Here is a 21,349-nt window from a genome sequence, read left to right as displayed (position 1 = left end):
ACTGGATTACCTGTAGATTGGATTACGATTCTAAAAATAATGTGGTTAATGAAATCATAATACTTAGAATTTATTTAAAAAAAAAAAACTTCTTGAGGGCGCTTGGGTGGCTCAGATGGTTAAGCGTCTGCCTTCAGCTCAGGTCATGATCCCGGGGTCCTGATATCAAGTCCCACGTTGCGCTCCCAGATCAGCGGGGATTCTGCTTCTCCTTTTCCCTCTCCCCCTGCTTATGCTCTGTCTCTGTCTCTCTCTCAAATGAATAAATAAAATCTTAAAAAACAAACAAAAAACAATTTCTCACATGTATGACCTTGCTTAGATTAGTGTGATAAATTGATAGAAATATCTATCCTGGGGGTAAAATAATATCAAAGCTACCAATTTCTCACCGTAATGGCGCTCCTCCCTGTATCCTAAGGATAAAAATATATTAACTCTCTCTGGCTTGTCATTCTTTTGCCTACTTCTATACTCTAAGGCTTGACATATCAAGTTAACTGTATGATGAGTTTGCCCCTGCAGCAAGCTGTCTTAATACACTAAGGGCATAGCTGGGCTCATTTGAAAGTGAGGTTGGTAAGCCAGCCTGGCATGGAACTCTGGGCTTATGGAAATACTTGGCCTAAGGTAGATGCATTTACACAGCATTGTATCTCAAGCTACTGATGGCCAAACCCAGTTGAAAAGGCTTAGCTTTTACTGTAAAGAGGTGGCCAGTTTTCCTCAAACTGCAGCTACTGCAAGCTCTCTCGTTCCTGCCCCACTATCGAAAAGACACTGGAGTGGGGGGAAAGTGACTTGGCTTCCCAGAGGCTGCCCTTACTACTGTGCAGTGGAAGCTGTCTTTTTATCACCCTCTGTCTAAGTGACTGGCAGATTCGTGTCTCTCTCCAGTCTCCTGTAAACCACACTGATGCAACCGACACCTGACCTTCATGGCCAACAGGCTACTCAGGCACATTCCCTCCATCACTACCCCCAACTCCCATTCCCATCAAGTGAGTTGTATGTTCGCCAGGAGTTGTTGACTACTTTCCAAAAGTATGTATTCTGATTGTACTTTTAATAGATTAATTACATATGAAATGATGGAACATGATTTTGAAAACAAAGAATTAAAGGCTTTGGAAAAGGTTGATAAAGGTGAGGTTTTTTTTTTTTTAAGACTATTTTTTTAAGTAATCTCTACACCTGACATGGGGCTCAAACTCACAGTCCCAAGATCAAGAGTCACATCCCCCCACCAACCAAGCCAGCCAGACACCCTGATAAAGGTGAGTCTTAAGAAAACAGAGTATGATGGGGCGCCTGGGTGGCTCAGTTCGTTAAGCGACTGCCTTCGGCTCAGGTCATGATCCTGGAGTCCCTGGATCGAGTCCCGCATCGGGCTCCCTGCTCGGCAGGGAGTCTGCTTCTCCCTCTGACCCTAACCCCTCTCATGTGCTCTCTCTCATTCTCTCTCAAATAAATAAATAAAATCTTAAAAAAAAATAAAAATAAATAAAAGTACCAAGCCAAAGAACTTTGAAAAAAAAAAAGAAAACAGAGTATGAGACAATTGTAAAAATAGAGGGAAAAATTTTAAATCCAGAAGACGTCCTCACATCACTTTGCAAGTATTTTTAAGTTTTGTTCCCTAAAGAAATCAATACTAGAGATCATACTCCCATGGGTGTAGTTTATGCAAGAAAAACTGCAGACCTGTCCTCAGACATATGCTTAAAGAAGGGCCTTGGCTTTCCTGCAGATTGGCAGGGAGTGTGCCTAATGGATGTTAACAGAATAGACATGATTTCCTGTCTTATCTAGCTTTTCTTCTCTCATAAATCGATAAACTGCTTGTTCAGATCACATTGAAGAGGATGGTTTTCACTGCATTTTGATAATTTACATGCTCTAAAAATGTTCATGTGGACAATAAATGCTTTTTCTTTTTTTAATTAATTTTATTTTATTATGTTATGTTAGTCACCATACAGTACATCATTAGTTTTTGATGTAGTGTTCCATGATTCATTGTTTGTGCATAACACCCAGTGCTCCATGCAGTTCATGCCCTCTTTAATACCCATCACCAGGCTGACCCATCCTCCCACCCACCTCCCCTCTAGAACCCTCAGTTTGTTTTTCAGAGTCCATAGTCTCTCATGGTTTGTCTCCCCCTCCGATTCCCCCCCTTCATTTTTCCTTCCTACTATCTTCTTTTTTTTTTTTTTTTTTAACATATATTACTTGTTTCAGAGGTACAGGTCTGTGATTCAGCAGTCTTACACAATTCACAGTGCTCACCATAGCACATACCCTCCCCAATGTCCATCACCCAGCCACCCCATCCCTCCCACTCCCCTCAACTCCAGCAACCCTCAGTTTGTTTCCTGAGATTAAGAATTCCTCATATCAGTGAGGTCATATGATACCTGTCTTTCTCTGATTGACTTATTTCACTTAGCATAATAACCTCTAGTTCCATCCACATCATTGCAAATGGCAAGATTTCATTTTTTTGATGGCTTAGTAATATTCCATTGTATATATATACACCACATCTTCTGTATCCATTCATCTGTCGATGGACATCTTGGCTCTTTCCACAGTTTGGCTATTGTGGACATTGCTGCTATAAACATTGGGGTGCACGTACCCCTTCGGATCACTACATTTGTATCTTTGGGGTAAATACCCAGTAGTGCAATTGCTGGATCATAGGGTAGCTCTATTTTCAACTTTTTGAGGAACCTCCATACTGTTTTCCAGAGTGGCTGCACCAGCTTGCATTCCCACCAACAGTGTAGGAGGGTTCCCCTTCCTCTGCATCCTCGCCAACATCTGTCATTTCCTAAGCGGTTAATTTTAGCCATTCTGACTGGTGTGAGGTGGTATCTCATTGAGGTTTTGATTTGTATTTCCCTGATGCCGAGTGATGTTGAGCACTTTTTCATGTGTCTTTTGGCCAATATAAATGCTTTTCCTTGAACCATATTCTATTTCTCCTTTCTGGCACATTTCAGGGAGCAGGACTATTTTCTGGGCTTTCGTTTTTAATGTGGTTTGTGAAGAATGAACTCACTTTTATTTAAAATCAGTCGTTAAGATGACACTGTAAGTGGTAAGAATATATAGTTTGAGAGGCAACAGTCCATCACAAAATACAACGATGGCTTTAAGTGCGATAACTCGATTGCCAATAATGAAATTATTGAATCTGCTGTACGCAACACAATACTATGAAAAGGAGTTTGTCATTTTCATTCGTTTGTAATTATAGAAAAATAGAAGATGCTGCAGAAATATCCTTTGGCCCCCAGAGGGCGCAAGGCAGAAAGAAATCAGAGCTGAGAGCTGGATCCCTCCAGATGGGGGACTGGGTCCTTACCAAGGCTGCTAAAGAGTATAGGAAAAGAGGTCCACGTTCACCTCAGAGGACATTCAATATGGGATTCTAGTAGACACAAGGACTCTATATTTAGCTCTACCCCTGGTTTTTGAAGTGTAAAAATTGAAAGAATTGCAGAAACCTCTTTATCCCCTTCTGCCATAGATAGAAATGGAGTATGTCTGTGACGATATTAGAGAATTAGAGAATATTAGAGTGTGTGTGTGAGAGAGAGAGAGAGCACCCATGTGAAAGTCAGACTGTGAGAGAGAGAGAAGGAGGGGACACACAGTGCTCCAGGCTTTCTTTTAAGGAACATAAGAATACTGTTCAAAGTACATGAACTTGGCTAAGTTATGCATCAAATTCATAGTTCTAAGTGTTCTGCCAAAGGCTAAAGCTGCAGATTATCCCTTCAGGACAGGAAACAAAACCCAAGCACAGCTTTTTCTTGTGCGCTCCCTAATATTTCAGTGACATTTTACTTATGACTTAGATGCTTAGAGGAGTGTTACTAACTGAGCAGGAATTTTTCCTCTTCAATATTTTATTGGAGTGTTTCAAGCAACACTAATAGCACAATATCCACTATTAAGAATTTCACACATCTGTTTAACTGCTGCACAAATATCATTCATTTATTGAAATTAACATTCTTAAGAACACATAATGGAAAAATGCTCCTCAGAAGAGGAAGGAGAATGTTGACCATCAATAGGACAAAGCTATCTTCAAAAGATAAGAGATGTGGGGAATTGTTTCACAGTTGGGTGTTGAACAAGCACACGAGGACGGAGTTCGTCTATGTGCGTGTATCCCCAGGCGCGAGGTTTGGGATGAGGAGGCTCAGGAATGTCTCCAGCTGCTTCCTTGATCTGTATGCAATCAGTCCTCCCTTGTTGGCCCACCGATCCACGCCAGCCGCACCTTCGTTTTCCACGTGGTACAGCAACTGTGGCCAGTCAAGCGCCGTTTCGGAACTTCTTTGCAGGCATTGTCTTAAATCTGCCATTCCCCCACCCAGGGCCCTGAGTATGGCGTGAGCAGCACAAGAGTCCCACTTGAACGTGGTATCCTCTGAGAAGATGTAAATGTCAACAAGGCCTTGGACAACACAGAGGCTCTTGTAACCAGCCCCAGCTGCCGGGAACATGCGCTCGCCACATACACGTGACAAAGCGGCTTTGACAGTGTCCTTTTCGCTTGTACTAATGACAGCTGAAAACCTGTGGGAGCATTCCGCCTCAGAGTTGGTGTCTTCAGTCACGTGGCTCCGTGTGTCCCTGCTCTTTCTTTCCGAGTCGGGAAGCTGAAGTGAATGGATGTTGGTCCCCAAGTAAGAAAGGCCCCAGTAGCACTGTCCTTTCCACCTGCGGAAGAGAGCTTTTCAGTTCGGGGAGGTAGGCTATCACGTTGTTTTTATTACTCATGTTGTTTTCCAACTTAATGATATGAAAATATATAATGCAGTGAGTCTCGATGCCCTGAAGCCTAGAAATAGCAAGCAGCTCATTCGTTTGTAAAAGTTACTGTTATGCTTGCAGGTGCCGGGTTGCTGCAGATTAGGAATGCTGGGTTTGTTTGTTTGTTTTTAAGATTTTATTTATTTATTTGAGAGAGCAAGCGAGAGCAGGGGGGAGGGGCAGAGAGAGAGGGAGAAGCAGACTCCCCGCTGAGCAGGGAGCCTGGTGGAAGGGGGGTGGGGTTGATCCCAGGTGCCCAAGATCATGACCTTAGCCGAAGGCAGATGCTTAATCAACTGAGCCACACAGGCGCCCCTGCTGTGGGTTTTAGATGTGATCTAGGACAATGTGAAAATATCTCTGGGATTTCTGGCCTCCAGGAACACAGCAGAATTTCATTTGCCACTTTTGGCATTTAACACTAAAAAGGGAAAAAAATGAACAGATAAACCATCTCTCTTTTCAACCTGCGAATCTTTGACCATCTTTACCAGTTTTTCTTCATTTGGTGACCCCTTCTCATTCTCTTATTCACTAGCTCCACTTTGGCTTTAACACCAAGAAAGATGGACTCATTATTTGTGGCCACAACAACACCAAACACTTATTTCTCCATGTTTAACTTATTCTGTCGTGTTGGGTCGTTACTCTCTTTACAGAGGGGAGAACGGGGCCTTAGAGAATCTCACTGTGTGGTAGTCAGTGTTGGCATCTGCATGTAAGCCAGGAAGCCTCACTCCGCAATCGGCACCACTGACTACTTTGCCAGTCGTTCCTAGGCCACGATTATGTCTGCATCCAGTCCCAGTTCTTTTTAATTTCTTAATAACCCTTTAAAGATAACAGACACATTTTTCAGTTTGAAAGAAGGCAGGGTAGAGGAAAAAAAAAATGTCAAAATTGCAGAGGTGTCGTTTATGTTCATTAAAGAACAAATCTTCGTTGTGGGAAGCAACTCAAAGTTCAATAAAAATGTGTAGTCATATAGACATGGAAGAATAGGGCCTGTTTCAAAACTGGAGCCACAGGAGAAAAGCTGCTGGCTTCCACCTGGACTCTGCCATGCGCTGGAGTCAACCCAAGTACAGGCCCTGGGGCAGAGGCAGTGGGCAGCCTGGCCACCTCCATGCTCTGTGCTGGAGGCCATGCAAGGTGGGGGGAGAGGCAGTATTTATAGGGAGAGTACCCCATAGTCAGGGTCCAGTCCTGGCCATATCTACTCATCTTTTCACTGCACACTTACTCATATTTGTTTTGAAAATTTTCTAAAATTGCATGAATGTTTGACGTGGCTGTATTGATAGCACCTACCCTGTTCCGAATGTAGTAGAAGACAGTGTTACCACTGTTCTCCCAGTCTGCTTTTGAATGGATTCTAGAAAACAGGGAATGGGACTGATACCTTCCAAATGCAAAACTAGGATTTCTCCAAGATAGACTTTCTTTTAAAAGTTTCTGTCTGCATGCACCTAGCCCCCACTAAAATTATATTTAACCCGAGACTGAAAAGAGAAAGAATTTTAATTCAAACCTGCAGACTTTAGTAGGAGCACCTCAGTGTATCAAGTCACGATAACGTCATGTCAAGTGATCATCTCGACAATAAGCAAAGCTGAGGTGGTGAATTCCCCAAACCACAATATACCGGAAATGTTCCCCTTTTACCTGAGGGTGTTTAGGTCTTGTGATACAAAAGGTTGGTTGATGACTCCCATTAGGGGCACCCCTGTGTGTAGGTCATAGACACCAATTAAAATGGTGACACACTGAAGTCCGCTAGGGAAGATTCCTTGGTTGGATTTAATGTCAGCAGAACCTCTTATATACTGATAAGTGGAATCTGAAAAAAATGAAGCAAATTTGTTTGGATTCAGGCAGTGATTATTTAAAAGATAATGACGGAAACATCTATAAACTCGGCCCTGTGTCATTTCTGTCTTCTACTAATCTGGTAACTGCTATGGTCTGAATGTGTCCTCCCCAAATTCTAACTCCCCAAAGGGGATGCTATTAGTCAGTGAGGCCTTTGGGAGGCACCTAAGTCATGAGGGTGGAACCCTCATTAATGCAATTAGGGCTTTATGAAAGAGGCTCCAGAGACATCCTTCGTCCCTTGTGCTATGCAAGGACATGGTGAGAAGTGGCCAGCTACGAAGCGGGAAGAGGGCCCTCATCTTACCCTGCCAGCACCTTGATCTTGGACTTCCCAGCCTTCAGAACTTGGAGAAAGAAGTTTCTGTTGTTTCTAAGCTACCTAGTCCACGGTATTTGGCTACAGCAGCCTGAACAGACTAAGAGAGCAATCAATCAAGTTTTACCTTTGGGTGTCACTGGTATGGAATTGTTATTTGATCTCTTGTACTTTATTTTTAAGATGACTGTGTTCCATTTTCCCCAACTCTATGGGAACTCTTGAGGGGGGACGACGCGTCTATAGTTCCTATGGCATCTAGCATAGCACCTTGCATACGATAAGCACTCAGATATTCATTGCATGTCAAAAGCATTTAAAAGCTAATGACTCAGGATAACTGGTGGGATTCTTTAGAGCTCTTACTAATCAGAGGGATGGATGGGAAAATCTCTTTCCAGAAGGCTCTCGGGGTTGGAATTAACTTTTTTTTTTGGTCCCTCAAAGTAGAAGAAGGAAAGAGACCATGATGGTGGCACAAAAGGAAGAAACTTATGGTGCTCCTGTGAAAAAAAGCCAAGGAACCAGGTTTCCCCTTAAGAGACCTATATGCCAGTAGCCGACTGCCAACATCTGGTGAGTTCACAGCCGGCTAAGGGGGTGTGGGGCAGAAAAATCCCCATAGCTGGCTAACAGAGTCAACTCAGAATAGAACCAAGAAATAGGAGATCCCTGTCCCTCAAAACCTCAGCTAATGCTAATTTACCATGAAGTGATAAAAGATTTTGGGAAAGATTCTTAGTCTGCATATGTAATCCATTGAATGAATGTTCTGTAATTCCCTAATGATTAAAGGCATTTTGATAATGTTATACTAGTATGCTTGCAAGATGGGAGGATGGGGGCATTTGCCTGGGAATGGTCCCAGTTGGGTTGGGTGGAATATGCCAGGCAAGTAGGCACGAAAAAAGGGAGGAACTCCGCAAATCAACAGCCAGGGCATTGTATTAATAGCATCATTGAAATAGACCTACACTTTTTTAAAATTCAGAGCTTCGATTAGGGTTCTACCACAACCATGACCAAAAAAATAATAGATAAGATTTACACAAGGCTCACAAACTGACTGCGAGTGAGTCCCATTCAGCTGTGTTTTGCTTGATCTATACAGTGGTTTTGACTATTTGCTTAATTGAATTAGTAGTCAGTGGTTAAAAATTGGGAGGTGTCACTTAAAAACCTGGATTTTCGTTTCTCTTTAAAACCTTGATGATCTGGACTGTACTCCTATGTGGCAACAATCTGCTGGGGCTGAGTGTTCTTTAAATGGCAGGTGTGTTCAATTAGTTATAGCTACTATCACTTCATTATTCTGTTTTCTTTACCAGTCTGGTCCCCGAACTCTTTCAAAGATGAGTTAATTCAAGCTTTATATATATGCATGTGTGTGTACACACACACACACACCCACACCCACAGATGCACACAAATACATATCTGTTCTAGAAATGTTACAAATATACATGTAGCTATAACAACACATCATCACACATGTACCTCAACCTTCATTATTCATTTTACAACCTTAAAATGTTAAAGATTTCTAGGAGAATTCAACTACATGCTCAATTTTTATTCTTCCAAACCTCCCCCGACCAAGTGATTACTAATAAGAACCAATAAAAGCAAACACTCCTCTACTTACCTATGGGATCCACCCAAATTCCCAAAATGTCCTGTGGAATGTTGATCTCTACCGAATCCAGAGCCGGGTCAGTAAAGGTGACATCCTGATGAACAACCTTGGCTAATGCTTCGGACGCCAACTTGTTCCCACTCAGGACTTTGCTAAGGAGCTCTACTGTTTCTTCCTCGGTCGGACACAGTCTCAGGATAATCTTCTCCCCTAGGATAAAGACAAACTAAAAGCCATTACATCTCAAGAGTTTCCGGGAAGAAAAACAACAGAAGGGCGGGGAGGAGCAGAAGCCGTGCACTTAAGATTGGGTGAGGGCAGCATGTTCATATGCGTGGTTCCTAACCTGGCTGACTGCCAGAATCACCCAGGGGGCTTCACGAGGTCCCAGCTGCCCAGGAGTCACGGATATACCTAATATGAAGTGAGGGATGGATTCCCAGCATCAAAGAAATGTCTTCCCAGAAAAATGTCCACGTGGGCAAATGCACACAATTCTGTATCCAGTCTAAGGGGGCTCGTGAACCAGTTAAGAACCCCTGAACCCTGAGTCTTTGATGATATTTATGTTTTTTTGCCTTTTGCCTCTTAATATACATAGGTCAACCTGTTAATGTTTGAATATGTTACTGAAAAGAAGAGAGGTCTTACCAGCACACAGAAGTGCTTCTATCTCCCTCTAGGATACTGCTTTTAACTAAAAAGTGTTTCTGCTCAGTAAAGTACTATAAGATGAGTATAACTAATCTTCACATGTGGTAAACTGTGTGACGTGACGTGACATGACATGACATACACAGAAACAGCTCTCTTCTCTGAACCCCACTGGAAAGCAAAGCTCCTCCCAGTGACACCACAAGTTACCAAATGTGGGCGCTCCAACCATCACCTTAAACATGCTTCTTAGACTAACCTTGTTTCCACCTCCCAACAAAAGTGAGGAACGAGGCTGGCAAAAATAGGCAAATTAATAGCAACAAAAAGTGACAGCAGTGGTGAATATAGACTTATAACAAGCAGAAGACATGGCACTTTGGGGGTTTTGAGGTACAGAGACAAGTACTCCTAGCTACCTGGCCAGGATCTGCATCATCACCTGAGAGCTTGTTAGACATTCAGAACTTCAGGCTCCATCCCACAGCTGAGTGCTAAAGATCCCCAGGTGATTCCCGTGATCATTAAAGTGTGGGAAACACAGTATGAATCTATTACAATGATAGATTGTAATAGATCACAATCTGATTGAATCAGCAAGAAACATTCCATTGCATTTAGTGAAGTTAAATTCAAATTAAACTGTTGAAGTTAGGGAATAATAAGGCTAATCGCTGCCATTTAACCAAGCACCAACACTGGGCTCAGGAAAAGTCATGGGATCAATCCAAGGAGCAAATCATCTCACATCATTCCTGTGCTTAAAATTCTCCAGTGAATTCCCATCATACTTGGAGGAAAATGCAAACTCTTTCTGCAAACTTCATGTTCTGCTCCTGCCTGCACTCACCTCCTCCATGCCATGCTCCACACTTCTCTGCCCGCGCCCCCCCCCCCCAGGCATGCTAACTTCATTCTCCCCTTCGGTTCTCAGGAACATGCTCGTGGAATGTCTTTTTGCCCCTATAATTCTAGATAAATGAAATATTAAAATAACTGTTTTTGAGGTAGCCAGACACAGGATTTCAAGCATAGGAGTTATTAGTTAGTCACAGGTGTTTTTTATCCTTAAGTTTAAATGAGATTTCCCTGAGTGTCATAGAACTAATTGCATTGTAATACATAGCCCATGAAGGAGACAATCTTCCAGCATTAATCCAGAAATTAGTTTTTTTCCTTTGCAGCTGTGCCTCTGGATGTTTCACTACTGGTCACATGATCAATGATAAAGTTCACTATTTTAATCTTCTACCATTAAACAAAACACCCAGACAAACTTAAAATAATTTGTTTCACTGTAAAGGATCAGAAATTTTGATATTTTTCTCTACCATCCGGGAAATGTGGAGGTACATCAATGGAGAATCTGGCCCACAGGAAACTAATTAAAGAAGACTTAAAATGTGGTACTAAAAGGAACCTTTTATTTAATTCAGCTCCTTTTACAGAGGTTCTGAGACCAGAGAACTGATGAGGTGAACAAGTTTTCGTTGCTCAAGAACACACAGTATTTCAGAGATGGGGCCTCTCTCTTCTCAGGCAAGGTCTATGGACTCCCCAGGAGGTCTATGAATGGGCTTAAAACTTGGACCTAAAATTGTCCATACAACTGTGTAACGTGCATCTGTAACTTCCGTTAGATTCTCAAAGGACCACGCAACTTCCCCAAAGATTGTCCTATATTATCTTAAGTGCTACAGACTTATAGCTAAAAGAATACATATGGACTTGCTAAATAATTCCAAGATACCACCTCTAACTTAAATGGCATGATATTCTGAGATACTGAATGAAGCTTAACATTCAAATATGTTATTTACATGAAAGGCTTCCAAATATTCATTTATTTCATGACGTTGTTGAACGTTAGAATACCATATGATGATTAAGTTACAAAAATACATTCAAATTCTTATACTTACCCAAATCATTAGTAAACTCATTCGATTCTTCTCCCAAAATTTTTTTTCCCAAGCCTGGAAACTGAATGATTCAGAGTATGACAAAGAAACCAAAAAACAAAGACAAAACAAAAACAAAACCCAAATTCCACATACATGTTCAATTCTGATATTTTCATTTTGTGCTTCAAATTAAATAGCACAACTAGATCTGAAATTCAGAAATTTACAATTCCAGAAATCAATCCCAGTATAAAAAGTGAAGTCAGCTTGGTTCAGTACTTAGTTTTCTAACATTCTCCTGCTCCTCTGCCCCTCTAGGAAGTTCAAATCATGGTAGAAGTCTGCTTTCCTTATGTTCTGTTGAGTTTGCAGTACTTTAGAAACTTTATCCTTCCATCTAAGGGCCATAGAACTAGAATATTTACAAAGGAGATATTTTAACTGTTGCTCTTCGATAGCACCCTAGTAGCTTATGTGAGTTAACAGCATTGCCCAAGAACCTAAGATGACTACTAATTAAGTTTAGAGGATAACATTAGAGTTTGCTTTCATTTTCAGGTGTTTCCTGCACCTGTTGAAGGTATCATTGGACTTCCGGCAAGGAAGGCAACATAGCAAAAAAAAAAGGAAATATTTTATTGACTGATAATTAACACATCAATGTAGAATGAAAAAAAAAAAGTGGAGCTAAGTAAGAATCTTCTCTCATCTCTGTATGACCAGGAAGCTTTCAGATACATTTTGCTTCTGATCCTCTCTGTAGTAAAGATAATTTTTCTCAAGCTATGTGCTGAATTATGATATGCGTGATGTTCTCAGGGAACAAAAGCAAGGAAATGCTTCAACTATTTGAACTCAGTCATTTGCAGATGGCCAATAATTTTAATACTGCCCACAACCACTTGTTTTTTCCTCTTCTGAAGGACAGTGCAAGTCAACAGGGGCTGCCCATGAGCCCATTCACCAAGGGCTGCAGCTCCATGTCCCAAGCCTGCTTCAAGACTGGCTTCTGAGCTTACAGGATGTAAGCGTCATGAAACAAAGACATCTTATCTAGCCAAAAGTCAATATCATTTCTTTGTTCATAAGTCCTATCATATACTTTACGAATGAACAAGTGCTGAACTTGTTACAATGCTTTGGGGCAAATATTAACTAATACAAGTTAATATTGACACATTTCTAATTCAATTGCTCAACCATCCCTCGTACTCAACTACCTTGATAAATAAAATAAATTTATTTCATTTATTGGAGCCGGATACTACAGGGCATGAAATAGCAGAGTTTGTAGAGATTTCAAGGGGCCATTTATGCTCTTTCTGCCTGTGGTCAAGAATTCACTTAAATGATTCCATTTGATTCCCAATATTTTGAGAATTTCAATAGAAACTATTTCAATATTTTGTAGTGCTTTCTGTCATAAAATTCTATCCTCCCGAATCTTAAAAAAATGTGTTATTATTAGATTATAATATAAAGGCAACATAGTATTGCAAAGAACACAAACTCTGGAGCCAGTCAGCGTGTGTTCAAAAGCCAGCCCTGCCATTCACTTGCTGTGCAACCTTGGGCAAGTTACTTAACCTCTCTGTGCTTCCCTTTTCTCATCCATTACATTGGAATAATAATTCTTACCTCATAAAATTCTTATAATTGTTAAATAATTTAATATATTTAAAGCCTTAGAAGTGCCTGACACACAGTAAGGACTCATAAATATCTGCTGGTCTTACATTATGTTATTACTACTTATGAGTAGTTTCTTTTCCCAGCCAGTTTAAGATACCTAGAATTACAATCATTGTTAGTTATAAACAATGATTTTCTATTAGAATAAAAGGGGATTTTCAGTCTTCAGGACTGTACCAGCCCAAAACTGAGGCAACCATTAGATAAAAGATTACATCAAAAGGTGGGACAGGATATGTCAAGTTAAAAAAACAAATCAATAAAACAGTATGTTCTCATTTCTACTGAGATAAATTCTATGTGCCATGCACACAAATACACAATGTCCTTACAATATTTAGTAAAACATAGCTGTGGTTTTCTCTAGTGGTAGGATTAAGGATTCTTATTTTTGCTTATTTTCTGGAGAACAGGTATTATTTATTAAAAAGAAACTCATTAATAAATAAAAGCTCCATATCCAAATGTTTCTCTTCAGCTGTCAGAACTGTGATTTTTTTTCCATATTTGCTTTTCTGTATTTTTAATTTTTTCTGCAGTGAACATTTTAGTAATTTTGTAGTCAAAACAAGGCGGGGGGGGAACCCAGGTTATTTATTAGAATCCTAGGTGCCAGTATTCTGAGGTGGGGAGGGAAAAGGAAAAGGCATGCTATTCTACTGGGGAAAACCCACAAGGCAAGTATTTTGCAATTACCTTGGCTGTGACCTTTCTTACCTTGTTCTCCATATTCTGTTTTATAACTTCCTGTACGAGTACATCAGCCAGCGTCTTGAAGTCAACTGCAAACTTCTTGTTCTTTTCTCCCTCTTTCTTTTCTTCGATCAACAGCTGGAAGAGGGCTTCCTGCTGCCTGCATGCCCGGGCAATGTTGGCAGCTTTCTCAGACACACAGAGCAGCTCCCGGAGGATAGCTGACATTTCTGAACCTTCCAGTTGCAGCTGCTGGTGGAATTGGCACCCACCCTCTGGGCCGTCAGCTGGAAAAGTACAAGAATGTGAAAGAGAAAGCGGTTCGGGGAATGATGTCAGGGTACATCTGGCACTATTAGACAGCCCATCCAGAGGTCAACCTGGTCAGCAGGGCTGAATAGCCCGTGCATGTTGGAGTCACATCCTCAGTGGGGAAGACCAGGTAGGATCTAAAATTTGAAACTTATTTTTTAAATGCTTCAAAAAAATACATTTAGTCTCAAAAGCCCATTATGCAAAGAACTGAAATCTCAGTGAAAGAAAGTCTTTGAGAATCTACGTCAGAAATCCCTAGAATGACAGGCAGGTAGATACAAGCACAATGTTAAAAGGAAAGCCCAAGTCTTGGAATGACCTTAGAATGATCACACAGGCTTAGTGGCACTTGAAGGAGCGCTTTCTTTCACCATATTGGGGAAGAAGAGAGAAGTGCAAGAGGATTTATCCTATCAGTTTGGGGCCAACTGTCTAAAGTACTAGGCACCATACCAGCAAGTACTGCTGTGTCCTGTAAGACTCTGAGGCCACTCTTGGGCTAGCAGCCAACCTATCTCCCAGCCACCTTTTTTTTTAATGGGGAAAGAAAAAAGTCCCACTCTCTGTGCTGCTGCAAAAGTTTAAAGAATAAAACATGCAGCTTGTTGGGACTTTAAAAGTTCTGGCTTCTAAGAGGTATGCTGTCATACCTTGACAAAGCTATTGGGTAATTAGGAGAGAGACGTTTCTCATTTTTCGGTAGTAGCTACATTTGACTGAAAGTTTCAACAGGCTTAACATGCAATGTCATTGTGAGAATTACTGTGAGGGCTGTCAGCCTTGTTTTCAGTCAAGGAAACCAAAGCCTGGAGAGATTGGGTAACTTCTTCAGGGTTACACAAGACTAAACGGCAGGGCTCTGAGTCAGTCCTACACACAAGCCCAGGCTCTCTATTCTCATAATCAACACTCTCCTTTAAAAAAAAAAAAAAAATTCCCTTAATGGACGCTAGGAGGCTGAGAATTCCTATAACAAAGATGCCAGTGCAATGGAGTTAATTGTGATGGTCATAGTTGCTTTGTCCTAAGTTTGCCCAAAAAATGCTATTTTCTTAAGATTACAGGTCAACCACCATGAGAAAATATATCCAACCTCAACGGTAAGAAAAGGACAGTGAATAAAAACGAGACATCCCCCTTTACTATTAGGTAGACAAGGCTGTCGTAAGTTAGCGTTCATTCTTGCACCTGTCAGCGAAGTGGGTGCTGATACTCTGCTCTTAGGCATGCAAACAAGTGGGCTTCTAGAGGGTGTCTGAGGAAAAAAATGTATCAAGATCCCTAGAAATGTCACTGCCTTTAACCAGTAATTCCATTTTGCCTTGATTTGTGTTTAAAAAAAAAAGTCAGAGTTGGGTTAAAATATTTCTTCAAAAGAAGGATTAATATTATTTACAGTAGCAAAAAGAAATAATGGCACCTGTATGCTATAAATTAGAAGTTATAAACATAAATTATAAGTAATACACATAAAATGTATACACACACGGATACATACATATCTTGGAATACATACGCTCCAAGAGTATAAATTCAGTAACTTAGATAATTTTGGTTTCTTAGTAAATGTTCTGATTATAAGTGAAGAGAAAATAATCTGGTGAACCAATAGTATCCAAATAGCTTATCTGAAAAGCAGCATGAAGATTTCAAGGGGTCTAATTTGAAAGCTTTCTAGATAAACAGTATCAGTATTGTCTATTTTCCTCAACTTTGTTAAACCTTTTTTTTTTTTTAAAGAAACACTATACCACTGCACTGTTGCATAACCAAGAAACTTTCCCCATGATGCCCTCAGAACACTCAGGTGAGCTCCTCACGGAGCCTACAAACTCCAGGAACCAACACTCCCCCTTCCCTCACACAGAAAGCTCTAAGTTTCTGCATAGCTGCCCCAGGGATCCCAAGTTTCTCCCCTTTGAACTTCACCTCTATTTCCTCAATAATGACCATCCTCCCACAACTTGGGCACAGCAACTTGACCAGTAGGAAAGAAGTATCAGCTACAAACTTCAGTCCTGCAGCTAACAGGCGTACAGATTTTAGGAACTCATCATAACACAATAATCAGGTTTTTCAGTTCCAAAGTTATCCTAGAGTCCAACCTTAATCACTCTTTATTCTGACCCTGGGAAGCACTATCATATTTTGTCAAGCTCCAGGTTGAATGACCAGTTTCAACTTGGGATTAAGCTTTCTCCAGCCATCCTAGAGGGCCCAGCACTATTTGCCTTTCTTCAGGGTCCTGGCTCCCTAAAAAAGTCTCTCACAGATATCATTATCTACATGCAGAACTTTCTGATTAATTCGTACAACTAACCTGCTACTTTCTGGCTGAATGAAACATTTCCTCCAGATGAACCTAACCACCATTTTCCCTGCTTCTCCCTAACAAGCTGCTTTCATATATCTCTCCCCATCTGTCCTCAACTCAGTTCATTAAAACCATAACCCTGAGGGGAGCGCTGGGCAATTTATCCTCACCTGGAATGATTCAAATGGAGTAACAAATTATCTGTGGAGAAACTGAGGTCTGCATTCGATGCTAAATTTCTTCAGGTTTATCCATAACTCTTAGTAACACTTGCAGAAACTATTTTTCAGATGATTTTTTTAAAAAGATTTGTTTATTTTAGAGAGAGAAAAAGAGGGAGAGTGTGCCCAGAGGTGGAGAGGGAGAGAGAGAATCTCAAGGAGACTCCATGCTGAGTGCAGAGCCCAACGCAGGGCTTGATCTCAGGACCCTGAGATCATGACCCTGAGATCACAACCTGACCCAAAATCAAGAGCCGGACGCTTAACTGACTGAGCCACCCAGGCGCCCCACTTTCAGATGATTTTTTAAAAGCAAGTTTACATATTCATTTTTTACCTAAGTTAGTTTTATTTAAACATTTCAAATATTTTAAATGAACTGTATTATGGACTCGTGATTAGTAAGTTATGACATTTACAATAACTTAATAGCTTAGAATACAGAAGAAGTTGTTTTTGATTAGTATTTCTTAATAATGGATCTGAGAACCACTTGTATCAGAATTAACCAAGGTGCCCACTAAAGAGACAGATTCCTGGGCTTTGTCCCAACTTGGTGAATCAGAATCTCTGGGGACAGGGCCCAGGAATCTGCATTTTGTCAGCCTCCTAGATGATGCTAAACACTGAGATTTAATAGCTGCTGTTCTTCAGGCCCGCTTATTCTTCTTCGACACCACGCTGGCAAGTCCACGGGGGCTGGCGCCTGCTGGCAAATACCTTGGTGGAACCGTGGAGGCCCAATGGTTCTGCTACCCGTTATCCATGTGCGGAAAGAGGCCCCAGTTAAAATAATAGCTAACGTGTTCAGTGCTTACTGTATGCCAGGGATCCTTCTAAGCACTTTATATATATTACTCATTTACTTCTCACACAACCTTATGAGGAAGGTACTATTATCTCTATTTTACAGATGAAGAAACCAAGGCATGGGACATTTAAGTAGTTTGCCCAAAATCACACAGCTAGGAAGTGGCTGGGACAAGATTCAAGTCCCAGGAAACTGGCAGATGCCCTCACTCTAGCCAGTAAAATTCTTCCATAAATTCTTCCATAAATTCTTAGCTGTTAACTCAGGGGAGGAGTAATTATTGGGTAAATAATCATAAGCATATTATTATTAAAAGGTACACTATGTAGCAAAAAAGTAAAGAAACACACCTAGCTGATAGCAGTCACTAGTTTAACTATTAAAATCACTATCTGAGGGACGCCTGGGTGGCTCAGTCGGTTAAGCGTTTACACCTTCGGCTCAGGTCATGATCCCAGGGTCCTGGGATCGAGTCCTACATCGGGCTCCCTGCTCGGCAGGAAGCCTGCTTCTCCCTCTCCCTCTGCCTGCAGCTCCCCCTGCTTGTGCTTGCTCTCTCTCTCTTCTCTCTTTCTGACAAATAAAGTCCTAAAAAAAAATCACTATCTGACATTTGACTTCCTTTCTACTCTTAGAAAATCCTTTTTCCCAGCTGATCCTCAATGTAAACCATCTTTGCTGGATGATAAAATCTCATCCATCATATTCTACTGATGTCTCTCTTAACTGGCTGCCTTGGCATCAGGGGGAAGGGCTTAGCTCATGCCAAATATCTAATTCCTCTTGTATTAGTTTGCTAGGGCTGCCATAACAAAATACCACAGACTGGGTGGTTTAAACAACAGAAATTATTTTTCTCACAGTTCTGAAGTTCCTAGAGCAAGGTGTCAGCAGGTTTGGTTTCTCCGGAAGCCTCTCTCCGTGACGTGCAGATGGCCACCCCTTTGCTGTGTCCTCATATAGCCTTTCCTCTGTGCATGAGCATCCCTGGTGTCTCCCTCTCTTTTTTATAAAGACACAGATTGGATTAGGGCTCACCTATATGACCTCACTAAACTTAATCACCTTTTGAAGGCCCTGTCTCCAAATACAGTCACATTATGAGGTACTAGGGGTTAGGGCTTCAACATACAAATTTGGGGGGGGCTACAACTTATCCCCTAACACCTCTCCTGAAAGAGAGACCTTGATAATCTTAGCAAATGTCAACAAAATCTATCCCTTTGTCTTTTGTTTTCTGGCCAAACAGAAATGGAGTAGGGTTGTCTTCATTTATATGGTCAATAAATTTAATTCTGTGAGTCAGTCTTTTCTACTAGGAGCCATTCATTTTAATAGCCAAATCATTAATGATGTAGTGAACACTGAAATAACCTCTCATAAGCCTTACTTTGTGACAACCTATTTCAAGGCATATTTGATCAGAACAGGTTTATTTTATCTCTCTCTTTTTTTTATTATGTTATGTTAATCACCATACATTACATCATTAGTTTTTGATGTAGTGTTCCATGATTCATTGTTTGCGTATAACACCCAGTGCTCCATGCAGAATGTGCCCTCCTTAACACCCATCACCAGGCTAACCCATCCCCCCACCCCCTCCCCTCTAGAATCCTCAGTTTGTTTCTCAGAGTCCATAGTCTCTCATGGTTCGTCTCCCCCTCCGATTTCCCCCCCTTCATTTTTCCCTTCCTACTATCTTTTTTTTTTTTTAACATATAATGTATTATTTGTTTCAGAGGTACAGGTCTGTGATTCAGGTCTTTTACACAATTCACAGCGCTCACCATAGCACAAACCCACCCCAGTGTTTATTTTAAAGATTTTATTTATTTTTCAGAAAAAGAGAGAGAGCACAGAAGCAGTGGGAGTGGCAGGCAGAGGGAGAAGCAGACTCCCTGCTGAGCAAGGAGCCCAGTGTGGGACTCGATCCATGACCTGAACTAAAGGCAGATGCTTAACCAACTGAGCCACCCAGGTATCCCTGATCAGGTTTAAAGTAGTTACATTCCTCACCATCTCAGACCAAATGTATGTTAACATAAGTGTATCACAATGTCAGATAGAAATAGTCTCTTTAGCTTTTGTGGGGTTTTTCATCTCCAGTTGGAGAAATGTTGAATAAATTGAAGTTGGCAAAAAATGCTCTTAAGACTTTTCCTGGAAGCCTAAATCTCTCTACACAGACAAAACTCAATTTTAATTCCTAACCATTCTGTCATTTCATCAAAACACCAGTGTTTTAAAAATCACATTTGAGGGGCGCCTGGGTGGTTCAGTCAGTTAAGCGTCTGCCTTCGGCTCAGGTCATGATCTCAGGGTCCTGGGACAGAGCCCCACATCGGGCTCCTTGCTCAGCAGGAAGTCTGCTTCTCCTTCCTCCCTCTCCCTCTCCCCCCAGCTTGTGCTCTCTCTCAAATAAATAAAATCTAAAAAACAAATCACATTTGAATAATATGCACATATTTCAGATGTGATAAATAGTATAGTGGGAAAGACATCGGCTTTTGGAGACAAACCTGGGCTCAGAGCCTTGCTTGGCCATTAACTAGCTGTGTGGCATCAGGTAATTTCCTTACCCTATCTGAGCCTCTCTCCTCATTTGCAATATGAGTATAATACTTAAATTGCCAGAACATTGTGAAGATCAAGTGAGATATTTCTGGAAAAGTACCCAGCCCAAGCTTTGCATATAGTGGATCACAAATGACAGCTGTGGCTTTTAAACACAACCTCCCAGGAACCACAGTCACGTGTCCTTACTTGAGAAAATAAGAGGCTGGCAACTTTATATGGGTCACCAAAATCTTTTCTGAAAATTTACTAGTCCATTAAACCCCAAAGGCTGGGAACTACTTGTAATTCTCTGAGTGACTCAGAATAAGGTTCCTGTATGTGGGCCAGATCTGATTGCTTCGGTTTCTGGGCGTCTGGCTGAAACTTGGTTCCTGGAGGCTGCACGACTACTCTGGCGTCATGGTAGACAGTCTACGGGTGGCTTGGCAGGATCATCATAATGTCAGGGGGGCACATTTTGTCAGGATATTTTGTGGGCATTCGAGGGCCAAGTGTGTCCATTCTTTTGCGAAGAGCCTGGCTGTACCAGAAGCTGGCCATGCCCTTTTGCTGTTCACAGTGACAGAAGTGTGACCACATGGATAAAGGCCCTCAAGAAAACAGAACTGCTCTCTCATGAATAAGCAAGTAGGTCAGAGCATTTCCGTGGACGTTCATTTCTTCCTGCAGATAATCCACGCCTTGTACAGAGCCTACATCTTTGCCCAGTATCCAGTGACTCCACCCCACCCCCACCATTCATATCCTGAATTCCATTTTTCACTGGTCCTCTGAAGGTGGACGGTTTGAAGCTATTGTGTGGGGGCCCTGCCTGACAGGTATTGCCATTGGGGGGCGGGGGGAGGCCAGACTTCCAGGGGATACCCGGGTGTTTACAAGAAGGTGTTTGTGGTGGCCTCTTTCAGGGGGGTGCAGATGTCCAGGAGTCTCCCTAGGTGGGCACGTGCCGAGCGGCTGGCCAAGGTTCCATTTAGCGCACATTGCTCTTGTAGGGGAAACAGACTTCGCCCCCCTCCAGTTCCTGCTCCGTACTCAGCGCTGCTTTAGGTACTAGTGTAAAGAGTGGCAGCTGCCCTGGCTGAAAGGAAAGGGGACAGAAGTAGGCTCACACAAACTATGTCGGGGGTCTCCATCGGCTCAGCTGGAGCAACCAGAGAGGGCTAACATGCAACTTGCTAAAAATAGCCTCTCCTGAGACCACTGTGGATCTTTCATCTGCCCATCTGGTTACCTAGGCTGGAAGGGACCTGTATCATAAGCATTACTAGGTATTTAAATTCCACCTTTAAGCTCTCTGGAAACTAAATTATCTTTCCAGTGGATAAGCCATGTTCAACCTTCAGGTATTCGACTGTCAAACATTTCTCAGAATCCATTAAGTAGTACAGAATGGGACCGTCTGTACTCTTTTGGTGTTATTTTACTTTGATATGTATGATATTGCTGTCATCGATTCGTAGGTTCTAAGTTTAGCATTTAATAATTGATTTCCCACTATC

General features: G+C 41.5%; 2 protein-coding genes across 3 annotated transcripts in view; one reads left to right on the top strand and one right to left on the bottom strand.

Annotated features, from left to right (window-relative positions):
- Positions 1-3,987: 3,987 nt before the first annotated feature.
- Positions 3,988-13,837, bottom strand: INPP1 (inositol polyphosphate-1-phosphatase). Its single transcript, XM_078071111.1, has 5 exons — positions 13,634-13,837; positions 11,243-11,303; positions 8,676-8,876; positions 6,505-6,679; positions 3,988-4,746 (listed from the first exon to the last, which is right to left on the bottom strand). The coding sequence occupies exons 1-5, from the start codon at positions 13,835-13,837 to the stop codon at positions 4,179-4,181; spliced, it is 1,209 nt and encodes a 402-aa protein (XP_077927237.1). The 3' UTR covers positions 3,988-4,178.
- Positions 13,838-13,884: 47 nt separating this feature from the next.
- HIBCH (3-hydroxyisobutyryl-CoA hydrolase) overlaps positions 13,885-21,349 on the top strand; it is a 256,064-nt gene continuing 248,599 nt past the window's right edge. For both annotated transcript variants that reach the window (XR_013447278.1, XR_013447276.1), the window contains exon 1: positions 13,885-14,051. The gene's annotated coding sequence lies outside the window, so the exon portion shown is untranslated. The remainder of the gene's footprint in view (positions 14,052-21,349) is intronic.

This window comes from Halichoerus grypus, chromosome 4, assembly GCF_964656455.1.
Source record: "Halichoerus grypus chromosome 4, mHalGry1.hap1.1, whole genome shotgun sequence".
NCBI lineage: Eukaryota > Metazoa > Chordata > Mammalia > Carnivora > Phocidae > Halichoerus > Halichoerus grypus.
Note: the sequence above shows the minus strand (reverse complement) of the source record. Positions and strands in the feature narration are given on the sequence as shown.

What these genes read in the sequence shown, in the direction of transcription:
- INPP1 (XM_078071111.1), bottom strand. Translation starts at nt 13,837, where the DNA reads ATGTCAGCTATCCTCCGGGAGCTGCTCTGTGTGTCTGAGAAAGCTGCC. An exon ending in AACAGAATATGGAGAACAAG is followed by an intron (nt 11,304 to 13,633) that starts GTAAGAAAGGTC and finishes TGAATCATTCAG; the next exon opens with TTTCCAGGCTTGGGAAAAAA. An exon ending in CAAGACCTAAACACCCTCAG is followed by an intron (nt 4,747 to 6,504) that starts GTAAAAGGGGAA and finishes TCTCTTCCGCAG; the next exon opens with GTGGAAAGGACAGTGCTACT.